The 23,268-nt window shown below is 42.3% G+C and overlaps 1 protein-coding gene across 1 annotated transcript in view; it reads right to left on the bottom strand.

Moving 5' to 3' along the window:
• Positions 1–20,648, bottom strand: part of FAM168B (family with sequence similarity 168 member B) — a 39,011-nt gene extending 18,363 nt beyond the window's left edge. Inside the window, exons 1-3 of the mRNA XM_065931997.1 lie at positions 20,385–20,648; positions 11,216–11,296; positions 3,248–3,331 (exon numbers count right to left, since the gene is read on the bottom strand). Coding sequence (XP_065788069.1) covers positions 3,248–3,331; positions 11,216–11,285 — 154 coding nt within the window. The 5' untranslated portion in view covers positions 11,286–11,296; positions 20,385–20,648. The remainder of the gene's footprint in view (positions 1–3,247; positions 3,332–11,215; positions 11,297–20,384) is intronic.
• Positions 20,649–23,268: the final 2,620 nt, after the last annotated feature.

Genomic DNA, 23,268 nt, shown 5'->3' with positions numbered 1-23,268 from the left:
TGCAAAAGTGCTTTAAAGGTCACATACACATACACACTCCATATGCTACACATTAGCTTTGTCTGAAAATCTGGTGGTGAAAGAACCAGGAGATTGAGAAAGCAGCAGAAATGGAGAAAAGTTTTTACTTTTTTACAGTGACAAATTTTGACTTAATCAAGAGATAAGAAAAAAGGCCCACTAAAAAAGGAAATTTAAAAACTCAAGCTATAAAAATACTGAGAGGATCTCAGAAAAAGCAGGGACATAGTTGTAGCCGAGACTCCAGTCAGGTGGCTAAAAGCACTCAAAGGGACACTGCTGGGACTTTCAAAGTACCAGTTTTTTGTTTTTTTGCAAATTTTACATACATCTTTATTCCCAGCATCTCCTAACCATCTGAAGATCTGGCAACGCTGGGCCAGCAGTGTGGTAGTCGACAACCATCCAGCACTCAGCAGGGGACACCCGCTCAAACAAGGCAGGTCCTCTCGGCAGCCACCTTGCCCATCAGGCCCACTACTCCCACCTGCAGGCCCCAGCTTCTGGGTTAGAGGGACAGCTTGAGAGCAGTCTTGGAAAAGAGACAAGAAAGAACCCACTTCCCCACAAGAAAGAAGAAGAACGGCAGCTGCTCTGCAGGCTGGCATGAGGAGAAAGCAATCAGACAGCAGCACCAGCCCCTACACACCAGACTCCCTCTGCAGGCCAAGCAAAGCAGCCTGACCAGCCTCAAATAAACCTGAGGCTCTTTGTGGAAAAGAGTAACAAAAAACTGGAAGCTTTTAGTACATTTTTACATTAACTTGTACCATAGAGAAAATGACTACAAGTGAGCTACACTGGAGAATTCTAGAACAATGACACTTTCTGGAGGTCTGCATGCATGATCACATATAGCAGAAAAACTAGTACTTATACAAAACGTAACTTGAATTCACTCCTACCACCATACAGAAAAGTTAGCCTAAAATGGGTCATATATCTAAAAGTAAAATCTAAAACTGTAAAACTTCTAGAAGAAAACTGTTGTGATGTTGCATTAGGCAAAGATGTCTTAGAAATGATACCAAAATCATGATCAATAAAAGAACAAAATGATAAACTGAACTTAGTTAAATTTTAAACCTCCTTCTCTTTTAAAGATGATGTTGAGGCTGAAAAGAGCCACAGACTATGAAAAAATATTTGCAAATCATATGTCTGATAAAGAACTCTCAAACCCAATAAAAAAACAAACTTAAAAACAGACAGGCAGAAAAAGATGTACACATGTAACCAAAGTCAAACAGGCACATGAAACAAGGTTTAACATTATTAGTCATTAGATAAGTTCAAGTTAAAACTACATTAACATGTCACTACACACTCACTAGTATGTCTAGAATTAAACAGGATGACTACCACATACTGGCAAAGACGTAGGGAAATCTGCACTCTCCCCCACTGCTGGTGGCAACATACGACGTCACAACCCCTTTGGAAGGCAGTCTGGCAGTGTTAGATAGTTAAACATGTACCTGCCTGCCTGAGGCACTTATTCAGAGAAATGAGAGTTCATGTTCATATAAAGAATGTACAAAAATATTCATAGCAGTTTCATTTGTGACAGCCCCAAACTGCAAACAATCCAAACGTTCATCAACTGGTGACAAAATAAACAATTAGTGGTATTTCTGTACAACAGAACAATAATAAGAAATGAACTACTGATATAAACTACAACGTGGATGTCAAAAATTGTCAATGAAAGCCAGCACCCTCCAAAATACATTTTATATGATTCCCTTATACAAAATTTTAGATTAACTACAAGTGATCTGCAGTGAAGGAAAACAGATGAGCTATTTCCTGGAGCCTAGGCAAGGTCACGCAGGGGCAGGAGAAAACGTCTGGGGATGAGTAATGAGTGGACTACTGAAAGGATGCCATACATCATATCGAGCACCCTCTAAATACATGTAGCTTACTGAGAGTTAATCATACCTTCAGACGTGGTTTTTAGAAAGTTAAACAAGATGAGATGTCTTACAAAAGGAGACAGCAGCACCATTTAGCTGTTAAAGAACACAGTGAATAGTAATAGGGAAAAATACTGCTTTCTCCCAGGGAAGGGATGTTCCCTTACAGATCCCAAAAGATGGCACAAAGTAGCAGGTATTCTAGTCCAGGTGTAAGAGAAAGAGTGCGAATAAAAGCCATGCAAAAACAAAAGAAAAATATTTTTTTGGAAAGACCAGGTCAATGTGGCAAAGACCTAGGAATTTTAAGTTGGAGACTCTAGGCTTCACTGTGTCTTAAGAATCACGGGAAATCGTACTAGAAACATTACCCTGGTATAAGGCCAAGGAACACGAAGTCAAGGAGAGAAAGCTTGGAAGCAAAAAGACCAAGCCAAGAAGGTCTTTCTTTGGGTGTGAGCTACAAGGCGAACTAAGGCAGTAAGAATGGGATTGGAGTGGGAGACATGGGCAGAAGGAAGGAGAATCTTATGACTATCAAACCAAGAACTCAGGACAAGGACACTGTTGCTGTCTACTCTTCCGTCAAGTTAACTCTGTGAGGCTACGGGCCCCAAGGGACAAAGACGCACCCCACCAGACTCATGGGGCTGAGCCTTTGGGTCAGAGAGTAGGCCACCACAGTTGCAGCAGAATCATAAAGTCTAATCTGGGTGAATAAAGTCTGGAATGCGCCAACAGCAAAATGAAGGCTCACAGAGGAAAGTCCCATTTAAGAAAAACTATCTTTACAAGGTCCAGACTCAAACAAATTCCACTTTCAACTGTACTGATTTCTAAAAGCTGAAAATATTCCTATGGACCTTACACAGAAAATAAGATTTTCTTTTAAAACCATAATCAAAGTGCTAAAGTACTAGAGAGAGATCAGTTATCTCTAAAAATGTTATAACATGGAAATTCTACTCATTAACATGGCAATATTATCTTTAGTTTCTAGTAATCAACACTATTTCATAAATACATACAAAGTCTGGCACAAATAGTTACTTGTACAAAGCTATGACTAGAATGAAGTTCTGTGTTGTGGAAGGACATCCGAAATGCAATATACAAGGCTTTAAGTGCAATAAGAACTAAGTTTTTATTGTACTTATCAAGAAGCCTAATCCTATGAACCAAGAAATCAATACAAACCCCAAATTCCAATTCTATAACCACTCTTCTTGAAATTCATCCCCTTTACATTCTCCCACAGTCACATTAACAAAACACTTTTACCACCCAGCACATGTGGGCTTGCATACCTGCTTGGAAGGTAGGATTCGCTCCAGGGTACATGTTGGGGGAGTAGGCAGGAGCTGCTGCTGCATAGCCCACTGGGAAACCAGCTGGAGAAAAATAAAGAACAGTGCGATTTTAGAACCATGGCTCCCAGAGGCCTGCCTGCCCTCACCTTCTTCGCCACGCCTACCGGACTCAGGTCAGGAGTCCAGCAGCAGTGTAGGCGTGCAGCAAGCCATCTCCAGGGCCCCTTCCTCAGGGCTGTGAGGGGCCACGGCCACAAACACGCCGTTCCAGCCCATGAGCCAATGCCTACAGCTTTCTGTGACTGAAAACACTCGACAGAAACGGAATTAAATGAAGAAGGAAAAACAGAAACCCAAAGTGAAGTCAGAAAACTCATGCTATTTCTGGCAGTTTTACTCTAGAGTTTATTCACATAGCTCATTACTTAGCAAGATTAGTAAGAGTGCAAAGAGCTTCATGCACTAAAGAGGCTTGAATCATATACAAGTGTGCATACACATGGAACTGGGAAAAATCCAACCTCACAATCCATTTGCAAGCAACCTGAATTTTATTAATACAAATGAGGGATCCTTAATATGACTAAATTATAACCACTTATCAATCATGTGAACACAAAAGAAATTTCAGTCAAAACCAGAGGGGCCTCAGTTATCTGCTCTAGGGCCCTCACAGTTCAACTGGACCCAGTTACGAGTCACTGGGGCATTACAGGGCACAGAGCCAAGATATGCTAGTCTTCACTAACGACACAACTAGTTGTGAGGAGCTATAATCCCTTCAGGAAATTCTAATTTGCAGGGCTCCAATCAACAAGGTTGAGAACCACTGTCCCTTCCTGTTCCTGTCCACTGTTCTGGCCACAGAACTGTCCTCCTGGAAATGCCCCTTGGCAAGCACCATAACTGTCTCCAACATCTACTCTACTTCCTGCTGGCACACAGGGGCTGGAAAGCTAAATATTACATTCTTCTCTTGCAAGAAATTGGAAGTGATTTCAAATCCTAATCACCTCATGAAAACAAAACCTTCAGAATAGCAAAAAATACCATTAGCTGAGTAAAAAAGACAGCTTTTCACAAGAAACATACTTGCAAATTATTTAGACAATGGGCAAATATACTTAATATGTAAATAATTTTTAAAGTTAAAAAAAAAAGAAAAAACAATCAATAGAAGACATAACAGAGATAACTGCCAACCACACTTCTGACTTCAGACTGATGCAAATCCAAAAGGAGACAACACACTGCTGGCAAGGCTGTGGGGGAGACTACAGACTCTCACACTTCTGGTAGGAATACAAAGCAGTGGGATTTTTTTCCTACAGAAGAAGGGAAATCAGCAGCACCTTTAAAATTACACTTGCATTAGAAAATGTATATATACTGTGAAATATTACTCAGCCATTAAAAGAATGAAATAATGCCATTTGCAGCAACATGGACAGACCCAGAAGTCGTCATACTAAGTGAAGCAAGACAATGAAAAGTATCATGTGGTATCTCTTACATGCGCATTCAAAAAAAAAAAAAGATATAAATGAACTTATTTACAGAACAGAAACAGACTCACAGACTTAGAGAAGAACTTACGGTAAACAAGAGTAAAGTTGTTGCTATGTGTAAAACATATAAAAAACAAGAACCTACTATATAGCACAAAGAACTCAGCTCCATATTCTGTAATAACCTAAATGGGAAAAGATTTTGAAAAAGGATACATGTACATGTATAACTGAATCACTTTGCTGTAGACCTGAAACTAACACAGCACTGCTAATCAACTATATTCCAATATAAAATTTAAAAAAAATTTTTTTTAAAGAATAACAGGAAAAAAATTACATCTGCATGCACTCGCTCCCCTGGCCATTTCACCTCAAGGTTATTTCCACAAATATAATCCAACTGCAGTTATTACTGGAATAGCAAAATCCTTCAAATAACATATCCATTGAAAGAACTGGTTGAATTAAACTATGAAAACCCCACAACTTGGGAGATGTATGCAGCAGTATTATGTAAAACGCAAAGAACAAGGCAAAACTTTGTGAACTGACAGGGAACAATGATTAAGTTGACAAAGCAAAGCGTACACCACCACCTGCACCTCCGTTCCAGAAGCCTATTCAGCCTCAAGGAGGAAGGAGGCTGACAGTGCTCTGTGCAGCAGCACGCTCTCGGGCCCCCTCTGCCTCCTGGGACCTCCCCTGCCGAGCTACCGCAGGGCTCACCGAGCCAGGTGACACTGCACAAGTGACCACTGTCCTGAGTCCCCCTCCCCAGTGCGGCTTCCACCACCAGATCCTTCACAAGTGTCATTCACAACAGTGACGTCTGCACGCCTAATTCCATCTCAGTGCACAACACCCTTTGTGTAACAAAGGAGAAATTAGAATATATGGACACAGTTGGCCTGGGGGCACGGTATGGCTGAATGTCAATGTGCCCTCCAAAACTTACTTTTTGAAACTCTAAAGTTTCAAAATGTGTGGTGGTATTTGGAGAAACTCAATTGTGGTAGTCATTTTACAACATATACATACATTAAATCATCACATACACTTTTAAAAAAACCCCATGCTGTACAAACTAAATATATAAATTTTTTCTTATCAATCATACCTCAAATGGGGGGGGGGGGGAGACAGCAACTGGACCACCTCTACTTTTTAATACACCATGTATTACATTCCATGAAAAAAATACTAGAATGGTAAGGCACAGGACCATATACGGGTGAAAAAGATAACAGACCACAGATCCAGTGACTGCAACGTGGTCTTTAAAATCACTCTGTATTTCTCACTTTGAAAACCAGAGCTCAGGCTTGCCCTGAGCTGCTGCAGCCATTCAGGAGACCTGTGCACAGTGTTGTAAGTCTTTCGTCCCTCATCTTGCCCCTGCCCTCCACCACCCAGGCTTGCTCCACCGTAACCGCAAAGTCCAGAGGGGAATCTGGGAGCAGGAGCTGCAGAGGACCTGGCAGAGCTGCAGCAACCCTCCTCCTGAAGTTGAGGGGGGGTGCCCTGGGCAAGGTCCCAGGGCTGTATCCACAGAGGTGAGACTCAGTCTCCTAGTCTCCTGACCTTACAGTAGTAGTAACAGTGGACTCACTCAGTCATGTCCAACTCTGTGCCACGGACTGTAGCCCACCAGGCTTCTCTGCCCATGGGATTCTCCAGGCAAGCATACTGGAGTGGATTGCCATTCCCTTCTCCAGAGGATCTTTCCAACCCAGGAATCCAACCCAGCTGGTCTCCTGCATTGCAAGTAGAGTCCCATCTGGGCTACAGGGAAGACTACCTACCTTACAGTAGGTTCCAGTAATATTTAATTGACTCTCAGGCTCTAGGGATTGAAACGGGTCCACAGGCTCATGGAACCCTTGATTCAGCCAAGTCCCTCTGTCCTCCTTCCTCTCTTAGATAAAGTACCAGGGAGGTGGGGACTGAGATGGCCTGAAGCGCTGGCCTCAGTTGACTGAAGAAGTCGGGACCCACACTGTCACAGGTGTCAGAGGCCTCTTAGGGCAGAATCAAGGGGGACAGTCAGGAAGTGGTCCCTGTCTCATCAAGGGAATATTGATCACTAAAGAGGTAGGGAGCAGGCTGATCCTGCTCCCTAAAAAGATGTGCTCCTTCTTCCCCTTGGTGGGTGAGCTTTAAGGCTCCAGTTGCCCCCATCCAGCTCTTTCCAGGTCCGATGCACCTCTGGCAGCCTTGCAAGTCTGGCTTCCAGTTGCAGAACTCCCCAGGCCCCAGGGACAATCTAGGCTGCAGAGATGGTCCCTGCAGGTTCAAGTCTAAGAAGTGTTGCCCCTTCGGTGTGGAAGTGGAGGGAGAAAGGGTGAATGTAGTGGTAAAGAGGGGTGAGTGCCCTAGGAGCCTCTGAGAGAGAAACCCCAACCCCCTGCAACTACCATTGATGCCACATGTTTTCAGAGCCTTTTGAGAAGAGGTGCCTCTTCCCTTACTTCTGTGTTGAAAACTATGCAAAACCAACTTTTCATCCTCTTGCTGCTTTGCCAGAATTTTTTTTTTTAATGTTGTTCTTGGCTTACTTGGTTTTCAGTTCCCTAAATAGCAGTTTTGAGCTGTCCAAGCTATTTAAAAGTGTTCTCCTTAAATTGAGACTAAACCCTACTCTTTTGGAAAAACTACCTTCACTTCAGAGGAGATATTCTTTTCTTCCCATTCCTTCCTTCCCTGATGGTCCAGCGGCTAAGACTCCGTGCTCCCCATTCAGGGGGCCCAGGTTCTATCCCTGGTGAGAGAAGTAGATCCCACACGCTGCACCTAGCAGTCAGCATGCTGTCACTAAAGATCCCACATGCTGCAACTAAGACCTGACACAGCCTAAATAAAAAAATTTTTTTAAATTAAGCCGAAGTCAAACAGCTCGTGAGCACTAAGCAAAATAAACACAAAATAAAATAACATCTAGTCATTTCACAGTGAAAACACAGATACATTAAAAGCAGCAAGGAAATACTAATTTCAAAGAAACAAAAATGACAGAAACCAGAGGACAACATAACTAACTACCTTTAAACTGTTGAGAGAAAATAACTGCCAACCTAAAATTGTACACTCAGTGTGGCAGGCAAAAAAAAAAAGGGAACTCCTCAGACTCCTCAGAAGAAATATCATCAAATCCCTGGAACCTATAAATGTTATTTTATTTGGGGAAAGGTTCTTTGTAGACATAAGTTAAGGATCTCAAGATACTCATCACAGGTTACAGGTGGTAGGGACCTAAACCCAAGTGTCCACACTATGAAACACAGATGAGAAGGAAATGATGTAACCATGAAAACAGAAGCCGGAATGACATGTCCACAAAGCAATCTATGTCAAGGAATGCTGAAAGCCACCAGAGACTTCAAGAAGCAAGTAAGGATCCTCCGCTCCAGCTTCCACAGCGTGTGAGGCCCTGTCACACCTGGAATTTGGCTTCTGGCTCCCACAACTGTGAGAGAATCAATTACTATGGCTTTAACAGCAGTCACAGAAAACCAGTACACTCATCAAAAATAGGTTCAAAAATGAAAGCAAAATAAAAACATTTTCGCAAAGAAAATCCACTGCTAGCAGACATTCAGTAAGAGTGGGGGAAGAGGGGGAAACTAAAGGGATTTATCCCAGTAAAAGGAAAATGATCCCAAACAAAAAACACAGAAATATAGAAAGCAATGAAAATAATAATGTGAGTTAATGTTGACTGCACAAAGTAAAAACAGTAATGATAAACAAAAGAAGAGAGGGGGCAAAATGTGTTGTAATTGTTAAAGTCATCACTAAATAGTAATTTTTTCAAAAATTAACAGAAGGAAAAATTTAATGTAAAATATTTGGTTAATCCAAAAGAAGAAAAAGAAAGTGGACAAAACAAATTATAGGAGCTATGAATTAGAAAACAATAGTAAGATGGTGTATATGAACCCAATTATTGTCATCCCTCAGTATCCTAGGTTCCAGGACATGATACCCAAAATCTACAGGTATGAAGGACAGTATGTCAGCTATCAATAACTACAATTAGAAGATGGTCCTTTTTTCCCATTAAATGTAAATTTTAGAAAATTATGGACAAACCTCTCCATCTGCTCGTATTAAAGTATGAGGTAAAGTAAGGTGAAGTCACTCAGCCGTGTCTGACTCTTGAGACCCCATGGACTGTAGCCTACCAGGCTCTTCCATCCAGGGATTTTCCAGGGAAGAATACTGGAGTGGGTTGCCATTTCCTTCTCCAGAGGATCTGCCCGACCCAGGGATCGAACCCAGGTCTCCCACATTGTAGGCAGACGCTTTACCGTCTGAGACACCAGGGAAGTCTCATTAAAGTATAAAAGTATAGAATGGTGCAAAAGCATAAAATGGTATAAAGGCACTTTCTTTCCTTGTGATGTCTTGCTTTTGGTACTAAAGTTATCCTAGCCTTAAACTTCTGCAGGCACATTATTTCGCTGTGTTTAACTCCAATTTCCGTGCAAAATACCTGGAGTGGCTTACTAGTTTCTATAGGGAACTTTTGCTGATCCAGAGAGTTTTATCAAAGTCAAGGAGACCAAGATACTAAAAGCAAGGCAAGAGATAGGTATAAAGAAATGAATAAAATAAGAATCAATTATAAAATTTTAAACATTTAAAATTTTAGAAGTTTCCTTTTATATTTAACTTAAAGACCAAAAACAAAAAAAACCCTAAAAAAGTACACAGTACCGGTATTTGACAGGCAACCAATATTTCATTACATAGTCTATCATGTAATGCTAACACCATCAGGTTTTACCTATTCCCTGATTTCAGATCTACACAGGATTCTCCTCAGCAGATTACCTGGAACTCTGCTTAAACTAGTGCAAATACATTAAAGACAGGAGGTCTTACCACTAAATTATCTTTTACCAATTCTAGGAAATCCTGTCACTTTTTCTTCTAGTCTCTCTACTTAGCCCTTCTGGAGCTTTTAATTCTCCTCAAAACTTCTCACCCTAACACTTCTATTTCTTAGCCAGTCTACTTCCCCCCTTCCTTATGCTGCATGCTGGCCCCTCCTTTAGCAGTGTTTTGCCTGCGATTTAACTGGAATTTTGTTCAAATTCTTTTTTTTTTTCATTTCAGTTCCAGTTGGTTCTTTTTGCTATGATTCTTTCTTTCGCATCTTCAATTACTGTCAGCACACTTGTCTGATGTGGTTTCTACCTGATGTTTTACTCCTGCTATCTATCACGACTGGTGACTCAGGCAGGATGCACATCACGGTGTTTATAATGATTGCGACGTACCAGACAGAACTGTGTGGGAAGCCCGCCCGACCTGGCCTGCGAACACCTGGCCTCACACAGTTCTGCATCTGCTGCTGTCAGGGGCTTCAGGGGACAATGCAGCCTAGAGACTATTTTTTGTTGTTGTTAGTTTCTCAATTTATGGACCCCTTGGAAGGACAAGTAATTCAAAGCAGAACCCAAACATCCTTGAATGGTTACAAATTCTTAGAAAAGACTTCTTCCTTCTCAGAGCCGAAGCTGAAATGAACTTCTCCATGGAACCAGTATGGATTGATCTACTTACCTCTCTTATGGGAGTATCACCCTCTGGAGGAATCAGACTGATGAGGGGTCCCACTCCAAATCCCAGCCTTACAAGAGCGGAGACTTCACTTCGTCCCCAAAAGGGTTGCTAAAACCCACAAAGAACAAATGCCCCTAGGGTAGGCAGATCAACTTAATGGCCAGATACTCTGGTTTTTACGTCACCTTAATACTTAGCTGTAGAAATGTCTTACTTTCTTGCAAAAGTTCAGTTAAACATTTTTGAAATGTTTCTTCAATTTTTCAGGGGTTTTGAGCAACAGGGTTTTAAAAGTATCTGTCCCACCATATTATCTAAATTCAAAATTGTAATATTACATTATTCCTTTCAATTAGGGCAACCATTTGCTATTTTTGACCGCCAACTCCTATTCTCCCAAATTTTGCTTCACCCTATTTCAGCCCATGTTTGACTAGTAGGCTTCACTGAGGTGGAGAATGTGGCTCAGGCCTAAATTCATCAGTAGACTCCCCTCCCGATCCAGGGTGCTGGCATGAAGAGAAGTCCCACGGGGCTTTCCCACAGAGCCAGATGAAGAGACTCGCAGCCAAGGGAGGGGCTGAGCGCCACACAGCCACAACAGGGAGAAGTGCGACCTGTGCCCCACACTGTGACAACACCGAGGAAGTGAAGCTGAGCACAGGAAGTGAAGAAACCAGACCTGGTCCCTACCCTTGCAGCCGCCAGATCAGGCTCTGACCAAAGCCAGCCCAAGCTCCTGATTTTTCAATTCCATGGACTGACACATTTTCGTCCTTATCTAAGCCACTTGAGCTGGGTCTGTCCATCAAAAGCATTCTTAATGACATAGAAATGGACCATGTATTCAAAGTTTAATAATGGAAACAAAATTTTACATGCTTACCTGGATAACCAATTCCTTTGGCATTTGCATAGGGTACCCCAGAAGAACCCGGGCTATAAACAGGATTCATGATTTCAAGAACTAAAAAGGGAAAAAAAGTGATTTAGCCAAGCACTTTTGTTCTCAGGTTTTTCTCCATCACCAGTCTCAAAAAAGCAGGTAGCAAGAGGCCTTTCTCTAATCTGTTATGAAATGCAGAAACAACGCACTCCATGCTGCTGCTAACCAACAGAGAACAGAAAAGGAATGCCAAAGCCCTAACGGGTGCCCACCAGGACACTGTATGCTTTGCCTTATAACTCTCGAGTCCATCAGAAGCTAAGGGAAAAAAGTGTTCTCCATGTCCCTGTTTTTCAAAACAGTTTAAAAAAAAAAAAAACCTATAAATAATCTAAACGTCTCTATTACAGAGAACAGTCTTAACCAGATCTATCTAGCGCATGAAATACCATGCAGCTGCTTTTTTTAAGTGTTTAAAAAGACAGGATGGTATAACGATAACTGGGTAAAAGGGGAGGGAGTACAATACTTTAATGCAGTATGACCCCAAATGTGCACCTACCCATACAGGCAAGTGCACCTCCAGCATAGACAGAAAAAAATCTGGGAGGAGAATAAAGCAGGAACCTGACTGCCTCTAGATGGAGTGGTTTAACGTTCTTCTTGCACCTCTCTCTACTTCTGAAACAACTTATGTTAAATTATATACTTCCTAAAAATAAATAAAATATATGTGTATTTCCTAAAAGAGACAAATTAGCTACAGCACTGCAACTCTACTAACCCAGTCAATGTTTTATAATTCACAATCTTCTTTACCTGTCAAGTTCAAGAATTTGCACAGCTACAACCATGGTTTTATCCCTTCCTCTGAATTTTATCACCCAATGTATTCTTGAAGTGTGAGTTTAATTAAGACTGTTCAGTATTCCTTATCCAGTAAGTCAATCACTGACTTACTTGGTAGTAAGGATTAAAGGGATCTTAAATTTAAAAATAAAAACAGTAGTGGCAGGGGGGAGGGGAGGCAGTTATGGGAACTCTGCACTTTCTGCTCAGTTTTGCTCTGAAACCAAAGTCTATTTAAAAAGAAAAACAGGCAGTTCTCCGGTGACCTTACCATTAGAATTCTGTGCTTTCACTGCCACGACCCAGGTTCAATCCCTGGCTGAGGAACTGATATTCCACTAGCTACGTGGTGTGGCCAAAAAAAAAGAAAAGCATGAAGTGTACATGTATTTGCCAGTGTCTGCCTGCCCCACCACATCCTCAGCTAGAATGTAGACAGGAAACTGGAACTGAGTCCTGTTTGCAGTAGGTCTAGCACCAAAGACAACGACACACAAAAAAAGGTGCCACTACCTGCTGACTTTCTAAAGGTCACATGCACTTCACAGCACTCAGCATCAAACTCCACTGCAAAGGCAAGATACAAAAACACACCGCTCCAAATTTCTACCTCACCTCACTGACTTAGAATAGTTACAACCAAGCAGTTCAGTACCCACAAAAGTACACCTGGTCAAGTCTTTAGCCTGTGCGGTAAGTTCTAAAGTAGAAACTAATTGGGGATATCAGTGATTGGGACATTCATTACCTAAATAACTGCCTTATTTCTTTAACTTCGTAACCAAAAGGCAGAAAAAAATTTGACATGACATCCACAACCACAGCTGACAGAAATCTAGATCAGTGCTGTCCAGAAGAACAAGGATGAAGATGCTCCCTATCTGTGCTGTCTAGTATAGCATCCATTAGCTATAAATACAAGTAAACAATCAGCGCCTGAAAAATGTGGCTAGGATCAGATTCGATTTTTTATTTAACTTCAGTCTAAATTTAAATAGTCATGTTTGGCTGTAGGCTACCATACTGGACAATGCAAATCTACAGAATAGATTAGAAAGAAACAAGGAGAGCAAAGCATTAAGGAGACATGAAAACCAACTGTATTTTACATCACAGTTTTAAGAAGAAACAAATTGATAACTTGTCAATCCCCATTAGCTTGCACTTTTAACCCACTCTTGGTGGATCTGCAACGTAAGATGTGGAGATTTTTCACATATTTCATCTACTTCTCTGGTACAACTATCATTTCTAGAGAAGTGAATACTTTTCAATACTCTGTTTCTCTCTTCTGTGCCAGGATCTAATTTCCTTTTCTTAACTGAATAAGTAAAGCAATACACAGAGGCCACAGAGGGGGAGAAGACAAGTCACAGTCCCTATTTTGAGTTCACCACCTAGAAAAGTGCAGTCCCACAGAACTTTCTGTGAAGATGGAAAAGTACATCTGCTCCATCCACATGCAGCAGTCACTAACAGCTACCTGAACACTTGAAATGTGGCTAAACCAAGGGCCTGCACATTAGCTGGACTCTGAACTGTAACATGTAGGTGGTGGGTACTGTACCGGACAGGCAGGGCTGCAAGTCAGAAGACATAAACAACGATGACTCGGGGCCAAAGAGTGTTAAGGGACATAAAGGAATACAGTGTTGTAAGGGTTAAGTGGGAAGAGCAAAAATTTAATGCAGGAGGAGAGGAATGGTCAGGACTAAATTACAAAGGTGGTATAGGCTCTCAACAGGCAGGATCTTGAAAAGCCACAGAAATTAGAAAATGCAAGACGCACATTAGGGACACTTTGCAGCTGGGCTTGTCTGGAGCTTGGGCTCATGTGAATCAACAAAGATGACTACAGAGACACAGGTTAGGTTGGAACTATCACATGGAGACCCTTAAATGTGGGGCTGTGCAGGAGATGTCAACTGGTAGGCAAGGAAGCTGACGAGACAGCATAGCAGTTTAAAGACAGGAGTTACCAAGAGAAGTGAAAACACATATCCACACAAAAACTTGTACCTGAATGTTTGTAACAGAATTATTCATTACAGCCAAGGACTGTAGACAGCTCAAAGCACTGAATACCACAAAGGCTTCCCTTTCACAACCTTACAGTCTAAGCCACTAAGAAAATCTTACCCTACATTTGCCACTAAAAAATGTACAGAATTACACTCTAATTCTAAATACCATATGTCCAAACTACTCAGAAGTTATATTTCCTAAAAGCTTTTATGCTTCCCAAGAAACTTAATAACTATTTCCTAAAGTGATTAAGAAGCTATAATTAAAACTTAAAGGTAAAAAAAAAACAGGATTAATGAAAGAAAATGTTAAAGTTCCCACTTCAATGAAAAGGTTTGCACAAGGTCTATGAACAATACCGTAACAGCTTCTTAAGTTACTTGTTCAAATGATGAGATTCCCCCAAGATGATGAGCCTCAGGGGCAGGGAAAATGGCTTATTCAGCCCTGACCCCCTGCATCTCACTTGTCCAAAGACAGTTCATATTCTCTGAATGTTCTTTAATAAAAAGAACTGTCCAATAGAAAATACAGGAATCTTCATAGCAATAAACATGAAATTGAGATGACTATATAAAATCTAATTTAGAACTGCTAGAATACATGCTTAATGATTGTTTTCTCATTAAATCATGTCCGAATCTCTGCAACTCCGTGAAATGCAGCTCACCAGGCTTCCCTGTCCTTTGTTATCTCCCAGAGTTTGCTCAAATTCATGTCCATTGAGTCGGTGATGCTATCTAACCATCTCATCCTTTGTCGCCCCCTTCTCATTTTGCCTTCAATCTGTCCCAGAATCAGGGTCTTTTTCAATGAGTCAGCTCTTTGCACCAGATGGCCAAAGTACTGGAGCGTCAGCTAAAATTCTTCCAATGAATAATCAGGGTAGATTTTCTTTAGGATTGACTGGTCTGATAGCCTTGCAGTCCAAGGGACTCTCAAGAGTCTTCTCCAGCACCACAATTTGAAAGCATCAATTCTCTGGCACTCAGTTTTCTTTATGGTCCAACTCTCACATCTGTACATGACTACTGGAAAAACCATAGCTTTGACTATACAGACCTTTGTGGCAAACTGATATCTCTGCTTTTTAATACACTGTCTAGGTTTGTCTTAGCTTCCTTCCAAAGAGGAAGCGTCTTTTAATTTCATGACTGCAGTCACTGTCGGAGCCCAAGAGAGTAAAATCTGTCACTGCTTTCCCAGATGCCACAATCTTAGTTTTTTTTAATGCTGAGTTTTAAGCCAGCTTTTTCACCCTCTTCTTTTACCCTCATCAAGAAGCTCTTTAGTTTCTCTTCACTTCCTGCCATTAGGGCGGTATCATCTGCGTTTTTTTTTACATTGTTGACATTTCTCTCAGCAATCTTGATTCCAGCTTGTGCTTCATCCAAGCCAGCATTTTGAATAATGTACTCTGCACAGAAATCAAATAAGCAGGATGACAATATTACAGCCTTGACATACTCCTTTCCCAATTTTGAACCAGTCTGCTGTTCCATGTCTGGTTCTAAATGTTGTTTCTTGATCCACATAGATTTCTTAGGAGACTGGTAAGGTGGTCTGATATTCCCATCTCTTTAAGAATTTTCCCCAATTTGTTGTGACTCACACCGTCAAAGTGGGTCTTTAGCACTGTCAATTAAGCAAAAGTAGATGTCTTCCTGGAATTCCCTTGCTTTCTCTATGATCCAATGAATGTTGCCAATTTGATCTCTGGTTCCTCTGCCTTTTCTAAACTCAGGCCTTCTTAAGTGAACAGTGCAAACAAATAGAGGAAAAAGATAGAATGAGAAAGACTATAGATCGCGTCAAGAAAATTGAAGATAATTAAGGAACATTACATGCAAGGATGGACACTATAAAGGACAGAAGTGTTAAGGACCTAACAAGGGACAAAGAGATTAAAAAGAGGTGGCAAGAGTACACAGAAGAACTGTACCCAAAAAAGGTCTTAATGACACACATAACCACGATGGTATGGTCACTCACCAAAAGCCAAACATCATGGAGTGTGAAGTCAAGTGGGCGTTAGAAAGCATTACTACAAATAATTAGTGGAGGTGATGGAATTCCAGCTAAGTTATTTCAAATCCTAAAAGATGATGCTGTTAAAATGCTGTACGCAATATGCCAGCAAATTTGGAAAACTCAGCAGTGGCCACAGGACTGGAAATGGACAGTTTTCACTCCAACGTCAAAGAATGTTCAAACTACCATAATTGTGCTCAGTTTATTGATTAGCGGACATGAATGCTAAACCCACTGACCAATCTTAACATCACTAAGAGCAAACTACTTATTTTTTTAAAATTTTTACTTATTTTGGCTGTGCTGGGTCTTCACTGCTGCTCAAGCTTTCCTTTAGTTGTGCTGGGAGGAGGCTACTCTCCAGTTGCTGCTCCAGCTTCTCATCTGGCAGCCTCTCTTGTTACAGAGCACAGGATCTAGAGCGTGTGGGCTTCATAGCTGCCACTCCTGGGCTCCAGAACACAGGCTCAATAGTTGTGGCACACAGCCAAGTGGGATCCTCTTAGATCACGGACTGAATCCATGTCTCATTGCATTGGCTGGTGAATTCTTTACCACTAAGCCACCAGGGAAGCCCCCCAAGCTACTTATTACATGCATCCTCATATGATGGAATCACTCTGCATCATCTGAGGTGTACTGCTACAAAAATACTAAAATCTGAATCCAATGCACCCTATACATCTAACTCCCAGGTAATTCCTGGAAGGAGTTACAGAAATATACTCAACACCATAAAGCGATCAGACAACGCCAAAAGAAGGGAATCTAGAGGGCAAGAGGTCCAGTTTCTTCAGTAAGTCAATGGTCTGGGAAAAGGCGGGGAGTAGAGAAAAGGATGGTTCTAGATTAACATAGATTTAATAAAGGCCACAGGAGGCTTTTGTTTGAATCATGATTTTAAGATAGAAAAAATTACAAAAAGGTATTTTAAGGACTGAGGGATACAAACAAACATGGGTTAGGCATCAAATGGCATTAAACAATCATTAATTTTGCTATATGTGAGAACAGCATTTTGTTATGTAAAGATGCATTGATTTTTAGAAGTATGTATTAAACTGTACAAGGGTAAAAATGACACGATGTCTGTAATCTAAAATATTTTTTCTTTTTATTCTGATTGGAGGCTCATTACTTTATAATATTGTGGTGGTTCTGCCATACATTCACATGAATCAGTCATGGGTGTACATGTGTCCCCCATCCTGAAACCCCTTCCCACCTCCCTCCCCATCCCATCTCTCAGGGTCATCCCAGTGCACCAGCCCTGAGCACCTATATAAATGGGACTGAGATGTTGGGTATATAGCTGTATGTTGTATTTGCATATTTTTTAAGTAATGAAAAGTTAAAGGTTAAAAAACACCATCACCACTCTGCCTGGGATTCTAGTGCCTTTGGTCACCCAGAAACCACTTTCCAGTCTGATTTGGTATGGGTCAGAGATCCCAATTTCAAGGCTAGAGCCAGAAAGAAAGAAAGAAAGTGAAGTCACTCAGTCGTGTCCGACTCTTTGGGACCCCATGAACTGTAGCCTACCAGGCTCCTCCGTCCATGGGATTCTTCAGGCAAGAGTACTGGAGTGGTTTGCCATTTCCTTCTCCAGGGGATCTTCCAGACCCAGGGATCGAATGCGGGTTTCCCTCATTGCAGGCAGACGCTTTACCCTCTGAGCCACCAAGGAAGCTAATATCACTTTCTTTTTTTTTTTTTAAGTTTCTCATTTGTAATGACGAAAATGTCAGAATTCCTATGGGTGGTTTGACACCTGCAGCAAAATAGGTAAGTCTCAGATTAGGGTTTAAAAAAGATAACAGCAAAAATTTCTCAACTTGAAATCTGATAATCCTCAGAGGGAAAGTATATTTAACATCCATCACTGTACTAGTTTCTCTAGTCTCAAAATATACCATGACCTAAACAAAGTTCCCACACAAAACAGAAATTCTAAAACTTTAAAAAAGAAAAAAGAAAGTGAAGTCGCTCAGTCGTGTCTGACTCTTTGCTACCCTGTGTGGACTGTAGAGGCCTTGTGTATTATTTTTCTTCCTATCAAGAAAACTAAGGGCAAGGGGCTTTAATTCTCTCTCTCAGACAGCAATACACAAGATAAAATTCGTTCAACACAATCAACACTGGAAATTCTGGGTAACACATGAGAACATCAAGAAGAGCACATAATAAGACTCTGAACGCCTCCAAACTCGATCTTCACTATCAAGGTTTCCAATCTATTGGGAGACATTCGCATATTTCTGTACAGAACTTCAAAGATAAAGACATAAAGTGGAACACAGGCATAAGAAAAGTAATCATACCTCTAATAGGCTGGTGTGCTGTTGTTTTAAAATTGCTCTCAACTGATCAGTGAAAAGAAGCTGTTTATATAAGACAAGTTTGGGAGGCAAAAATTTGCCTTTAAGCTACAGAACCTATAAAAAAAAACTTAAGATAATATTCTTTATATGCACTTAAGTTTCTTTTTCCCAATTCTAATTTTCTATCTCTATGGCATTACACTCCTCATTTTCTCGTTTGAAAATTCAAATAATTTTGACATCACAATTCTGTCTAACGTTAAAACAGAAAGGAGCTGAATGGCAGCTGTAGAGTAGAATACTAAGTAAAACTCAACAAATCTACGAGCGAGATAAGACTGGCAGGGGCAGTAATACCAACAGCAGCTTCCTCCGCCCTCCTGGCTTGTAGGATCCTTCCACTATGCCGAAGAGCAGGAGACAGGAAGAGGGGATGCTACCCGCTCCGCGTGTCTAGAGTGACTGCTACACAGAACATAGAGGAAGGCTGCAGTTTCCAACTCTTAAAGGCTGCAGGGACCTCTATCACACCTTGAGTTCAGTTCAGTTGCTCAGTCGTGTCCTATTCTTTGCGACCCCATGCACTGCAGTACGCCAGGCTTCCCTGTCTATGGCCAACTGCCAGAGCTTGCTCAAACTCATATCCATCCTGTCGGTGATGCCATCCAATCGTCTCCTCTGTTGTCCCCTTCTCTTCCCGCCTTCAATCTTGCCTAGAATCAGGGTCTTTTCCAATGTTCTTCACATCAGGTGGCCGAAGTATTGGAGTTTCAGCTTCTGCATCTGTCCTTTCAATGAAATTTCAGGAGTGATTTCCTTTCGGATGGACTGGTTGGATATCCCTGCACTCCAAGGGACTTTCAAGTCTTCTCCAAAATCACAGTTCAAAAGCATCAATTCTTCGGCGCTCAGCTTTCTTTATAGTCCAACTCTCACATCCATACACGATTACTGGAAAAACAGCTTTGACTAGACGCACCTTTGTTGGCACACCTTAGCTTGTCCATTTAGTCACAAATACGACTAAACGGAACTAATTATGCAAACACATACTAAAGCAAGCCCACCCTATAAACCTCAAAAGAAACAAAAAAACTTCGCAATGTGCACCATAGTACCTTCAACAACAGAACAATTAGCCTAATTCTTTCCTGTCAAAGCAAAAATAACCCGGTCCTTGTTTACTTAACCAAAGTTCTAAAACGTGTCCTTACTATTATTGCCAAGTTTTTCATATACTACTTGAGAAAATAATCTTAAAAATTACACAAGGGTGACTTGAGAACTTAAGGAGGGGGAAGGAGACAAACCTTTTCACTTAAAAAAAGTCTTGCTTGGAAAAATACCCCAAAATACTTTTATGTATGACTGTAATGAAGTATTAACTCATCCAATCCATTAGATGCACGCTTACGTACACTATAAAAGAGGAAGACCCTATTCCTGGACGCTGTCAAGGCGCACCCCTCTTTTGAAGTTAACCAAGGCTGGGCCACGATACGTCCTTTCTGGATAAAACATTGAAAGCCTTTCAAGCTAAAGCGTCTGCCAGGCAAATGGAATAATGTTTACTTTGTAAGAAAAGTGAATAGTTTACACACTGGAAATGATGAAGATCCTACGAACAGAAACACCACCCCACTGCTTCCCCATTTTTTGCATTTTCCTGATCTGATCACCTGGACATTAAAAAAAAGACCCAGAGTACACTGTTGTGCAACAAACGCCGCTCTCGCCGGCCCGGGGACAGGTTCCCCGCTGCCCACGCCGCACCTGCCCGCGAGCCCGGTAGCCCAGCCCCGCCTCCCTCCGGCAGCACCCGCCCGCCCGGCCCCGCGGGACAAAGCGCCGCCGCGGGCCCGACCTTGGCGCCGCCCAAATCGGCCGCACAAAGCGCCGCACTTCCGGCCGCGCACGCCGCCGCCCGCCCCGCCCGCACTCACCGCGCCGCGGGGGCAGACTGGGCCTCAGTGATCAGAGCTCGCCCGCCCAGGGCGCGCTCAGCGGTCGGGCTCGGTGAGAGGCGCGCGCTGCGTAGGCCTGCTCCGATGCGGGGCTGAGCCGCGAGGCCCGGGTCGCCGCCACAGCCGCTTACCCGGCCCGCGCTCCCGCTCGCCCCGCTCTGCCCGGCCCGCCTCTCCGCAGCCCGCGCTCCTCGCCGACGCTGCGCTGCCGCCTAGCCCAGACCTCACTTCCGCCTGGAGCCCGCCTTGGCGGGGGCGCGCCGACACGTGACCCGACGGCGCCTTCCGGGCTCCGGGTCGGCGTGCGCGCTCCCGCCGACGTCCGAGAGGCGACGGAACAGGGAGGCTTCCGGAAACTGTCGCGTACGGGGACCGTCGGGCCGAATTTCCGTGGTCTCGGCGTTTGGAGCGTACCGGGCGGGGGGGTTTCAAACAGAAGTCAAACGACGCCCGGAGGATATCTGTTGACTCGAATAAACGCTCATGTGGAATGTTTTTCCTTACGCCATTTTGGGTTCCTACGCTCGTGGCTTGGAAAGGGCACAATGGAACATAATTATAGTGGAACATAATCATTAAGTTCTTAAGGGAGAAACATGTATTCGATTTCGTGTTTTTAAATAGCCCCGCACTACAGAAACCCTTGTGTAATGCAGGCGCGGCGGTGGGGGCTCGCTCCTCCCCAGTGCCAGGCTCCGGCCCCCCGGCCTGTGTGGTCGGCTGTCGGCTTTAACGGCCAGGGCCGGGGCGCCGGGACCTCCCGAGCTCGGGCGCTCTGCGCTATTAGCGTTCGCTGTTCTGAGTGCTCTGCATTCATTAAGTCACTTAATACAATAAAGTCGTTATAACGAGGCAGTTAGGGCACGAAGAGGTTGGCAAGTTTCTTCGAGAGCCGACCAAATTGAAACCCGAACGTCTGACTTCAGGGCACTTGCTCTTAAAGGGAGACTTTGGGGTTTGCGCTTTTCCAGAGCTGCTCTCAACTATGTCTGTAACGTTACTTGGGCCCGCAGGTTCCCTGCGTGATCTGAGACCCAGTGGTTGTGCCTTGGAGAAAGGTGGAGGAATCCTGTGGTCTCTGCTCAGCTGGGAGGGTCCGGGCAGTCTATCTTTCCCTGACCAAGCCGAGAACACCTACTACAGTTCCTAAAGACTGTTTGGTTGGCGTCTCTGAGATATAAGTGCACGTTAAAATGCTACCTACTGCAGTATTCTTGAGCTTCCCTTGTGGCTCACTTGGTAAACAAGAACAATCAGCCTGCAATATGGGAGACCTGGTTTCAATCCCTGGGTTGGGAAACTGCCCTGGAGAAGGGAAAGGCTACCACTCCAGTATTCTGGCCCAGAGAATTCCATGAACTGTATAGTCCATAGGGTGGCAAACTGTCGGACGTGACTGAGTGACATTCACTAAAATAGTTGCAAAGGACTTGGTTTTTGTCACACTATGGAAGATGGTGGTTTTAAATACAACTAGATGTTACTCTTAACCGTTGTAATATAGACACTATGGTGATTTGAGTCCCACTGAAAAGTGAAAGTGAAGTCGCTAGTCGGTGTGCTGCTCTTTGCTGGCTGCATGGACTGTAGCCCACCAGGCTCCTCCATCCATGGAATTTTCTAGGCAAGAGTACTGGAGTGGGTTGCCATTTCCTTAGTTTCCATTTTAAAAGTACATGAATAAAGTGCTTTTCTGGTGGTTAAATGGCTAAGAATTCACCTGCTGATGCAAGGGATGCAGTTGGATCCCTCCTCTGGGAAAATCCCACATGCAGAAGAACAGCTAAGCCAGAGCAGCACAACTACTCAACCTGCCGGCCCTAGATCCTGTGCTCCACCTTAAGAGACGCCATTGCAATGAGAAGCCAATGCACCCTAAGGAAGAGTAGCCATTGCTCAGGGAAACTAGAAAAAGCCCAGGCAGTTTAAGGAAGACCCAACAAGCCAATGATAAAAATTTAGAAATACATGAATAAGTTCTTTAACAGTACAGAATTCCATTGTGCTTTTTCTTCTTAAACTCCTGCTTGCATACCACTGTCGGCATAGAATTTAGCCCTAATATTAATATATTTGTGTATTGAGCCTCTTTATTTTTTTAAATCACTTGTATCTGTCAGGATAGGTAGGAAATGCTGCAGTAACAAGCCCCAGATCTCAGTGTTTTCACACAATAGAGAAGTTTATTTCTCACTTAAAAATCAGATCTGAAGCAAGTGGAATCATCTAAAAAACTATACTAACAATAAGAGCAACCAGTGATTATCAAAATGAGAAAAAATAATCTAATCTATCTAAATTAACAACGAATTAGAAGATATAATGGAAGAGAAGATCCATTTTATACAAGGTTGATTACTTATAGACAAAATAAAACAATATACAAAAATAACAATAATACCCAGAAATAAAATTTGCATAATAGTTGTGAAAGGTCTATATAAATAAAATTTAAAATACCCACCAAATCACACCAAAAAAAAAAAAAAAAACTCTTAAATACATGGAGAAAAATATTATTCTTGGATACTTTTTCTAAATTTATGAATTTAATACAATTCCTATCAAACACCAATAATTACTTTTAATTAGGTAAAGTGATTCTGATTTACACATGAAAAAATCGACAAGAAAAATCAAAAGCAAGAGTATCTGAAGAATTCCCTGGCAGTTAGGACTCACCTTTCACTGCCCAGGACCCAGGCTCAGTCCCCGATTGGAGAACTATGATCCTTCAAGCCAAAATGTAAAAGAATATTTGCCAGGAAAACATTGAAAGCAAAGAGTAATAGTAAGAGGGCTACTACACCTATCGAAATAAGAAAACATATTTAAAAGCCTCAGTCAACAAAAGAGTGTGTCA

Source organism: Muntiacus reevesi, chromosome 3 (assembly GCF_963930625.1).
Source record: "Muntiacus reevesi chromosome 3, mMunRee1.1, whole genome shotgun sequence".
In the NCBI taxonomy this organism is placed as follows: domain Eukaryota; kingdom Metazoa; phylum Chordata; class Mammalia; order Artiodactyla; family Cervidae; genus Muntiacus; species Muntiacus reevesi.
The sequence above is the reverse complement of the archived record's forward strand: the minus strand, read 5'-3'. Positions and strand labels throughout refer to the sequence as shown.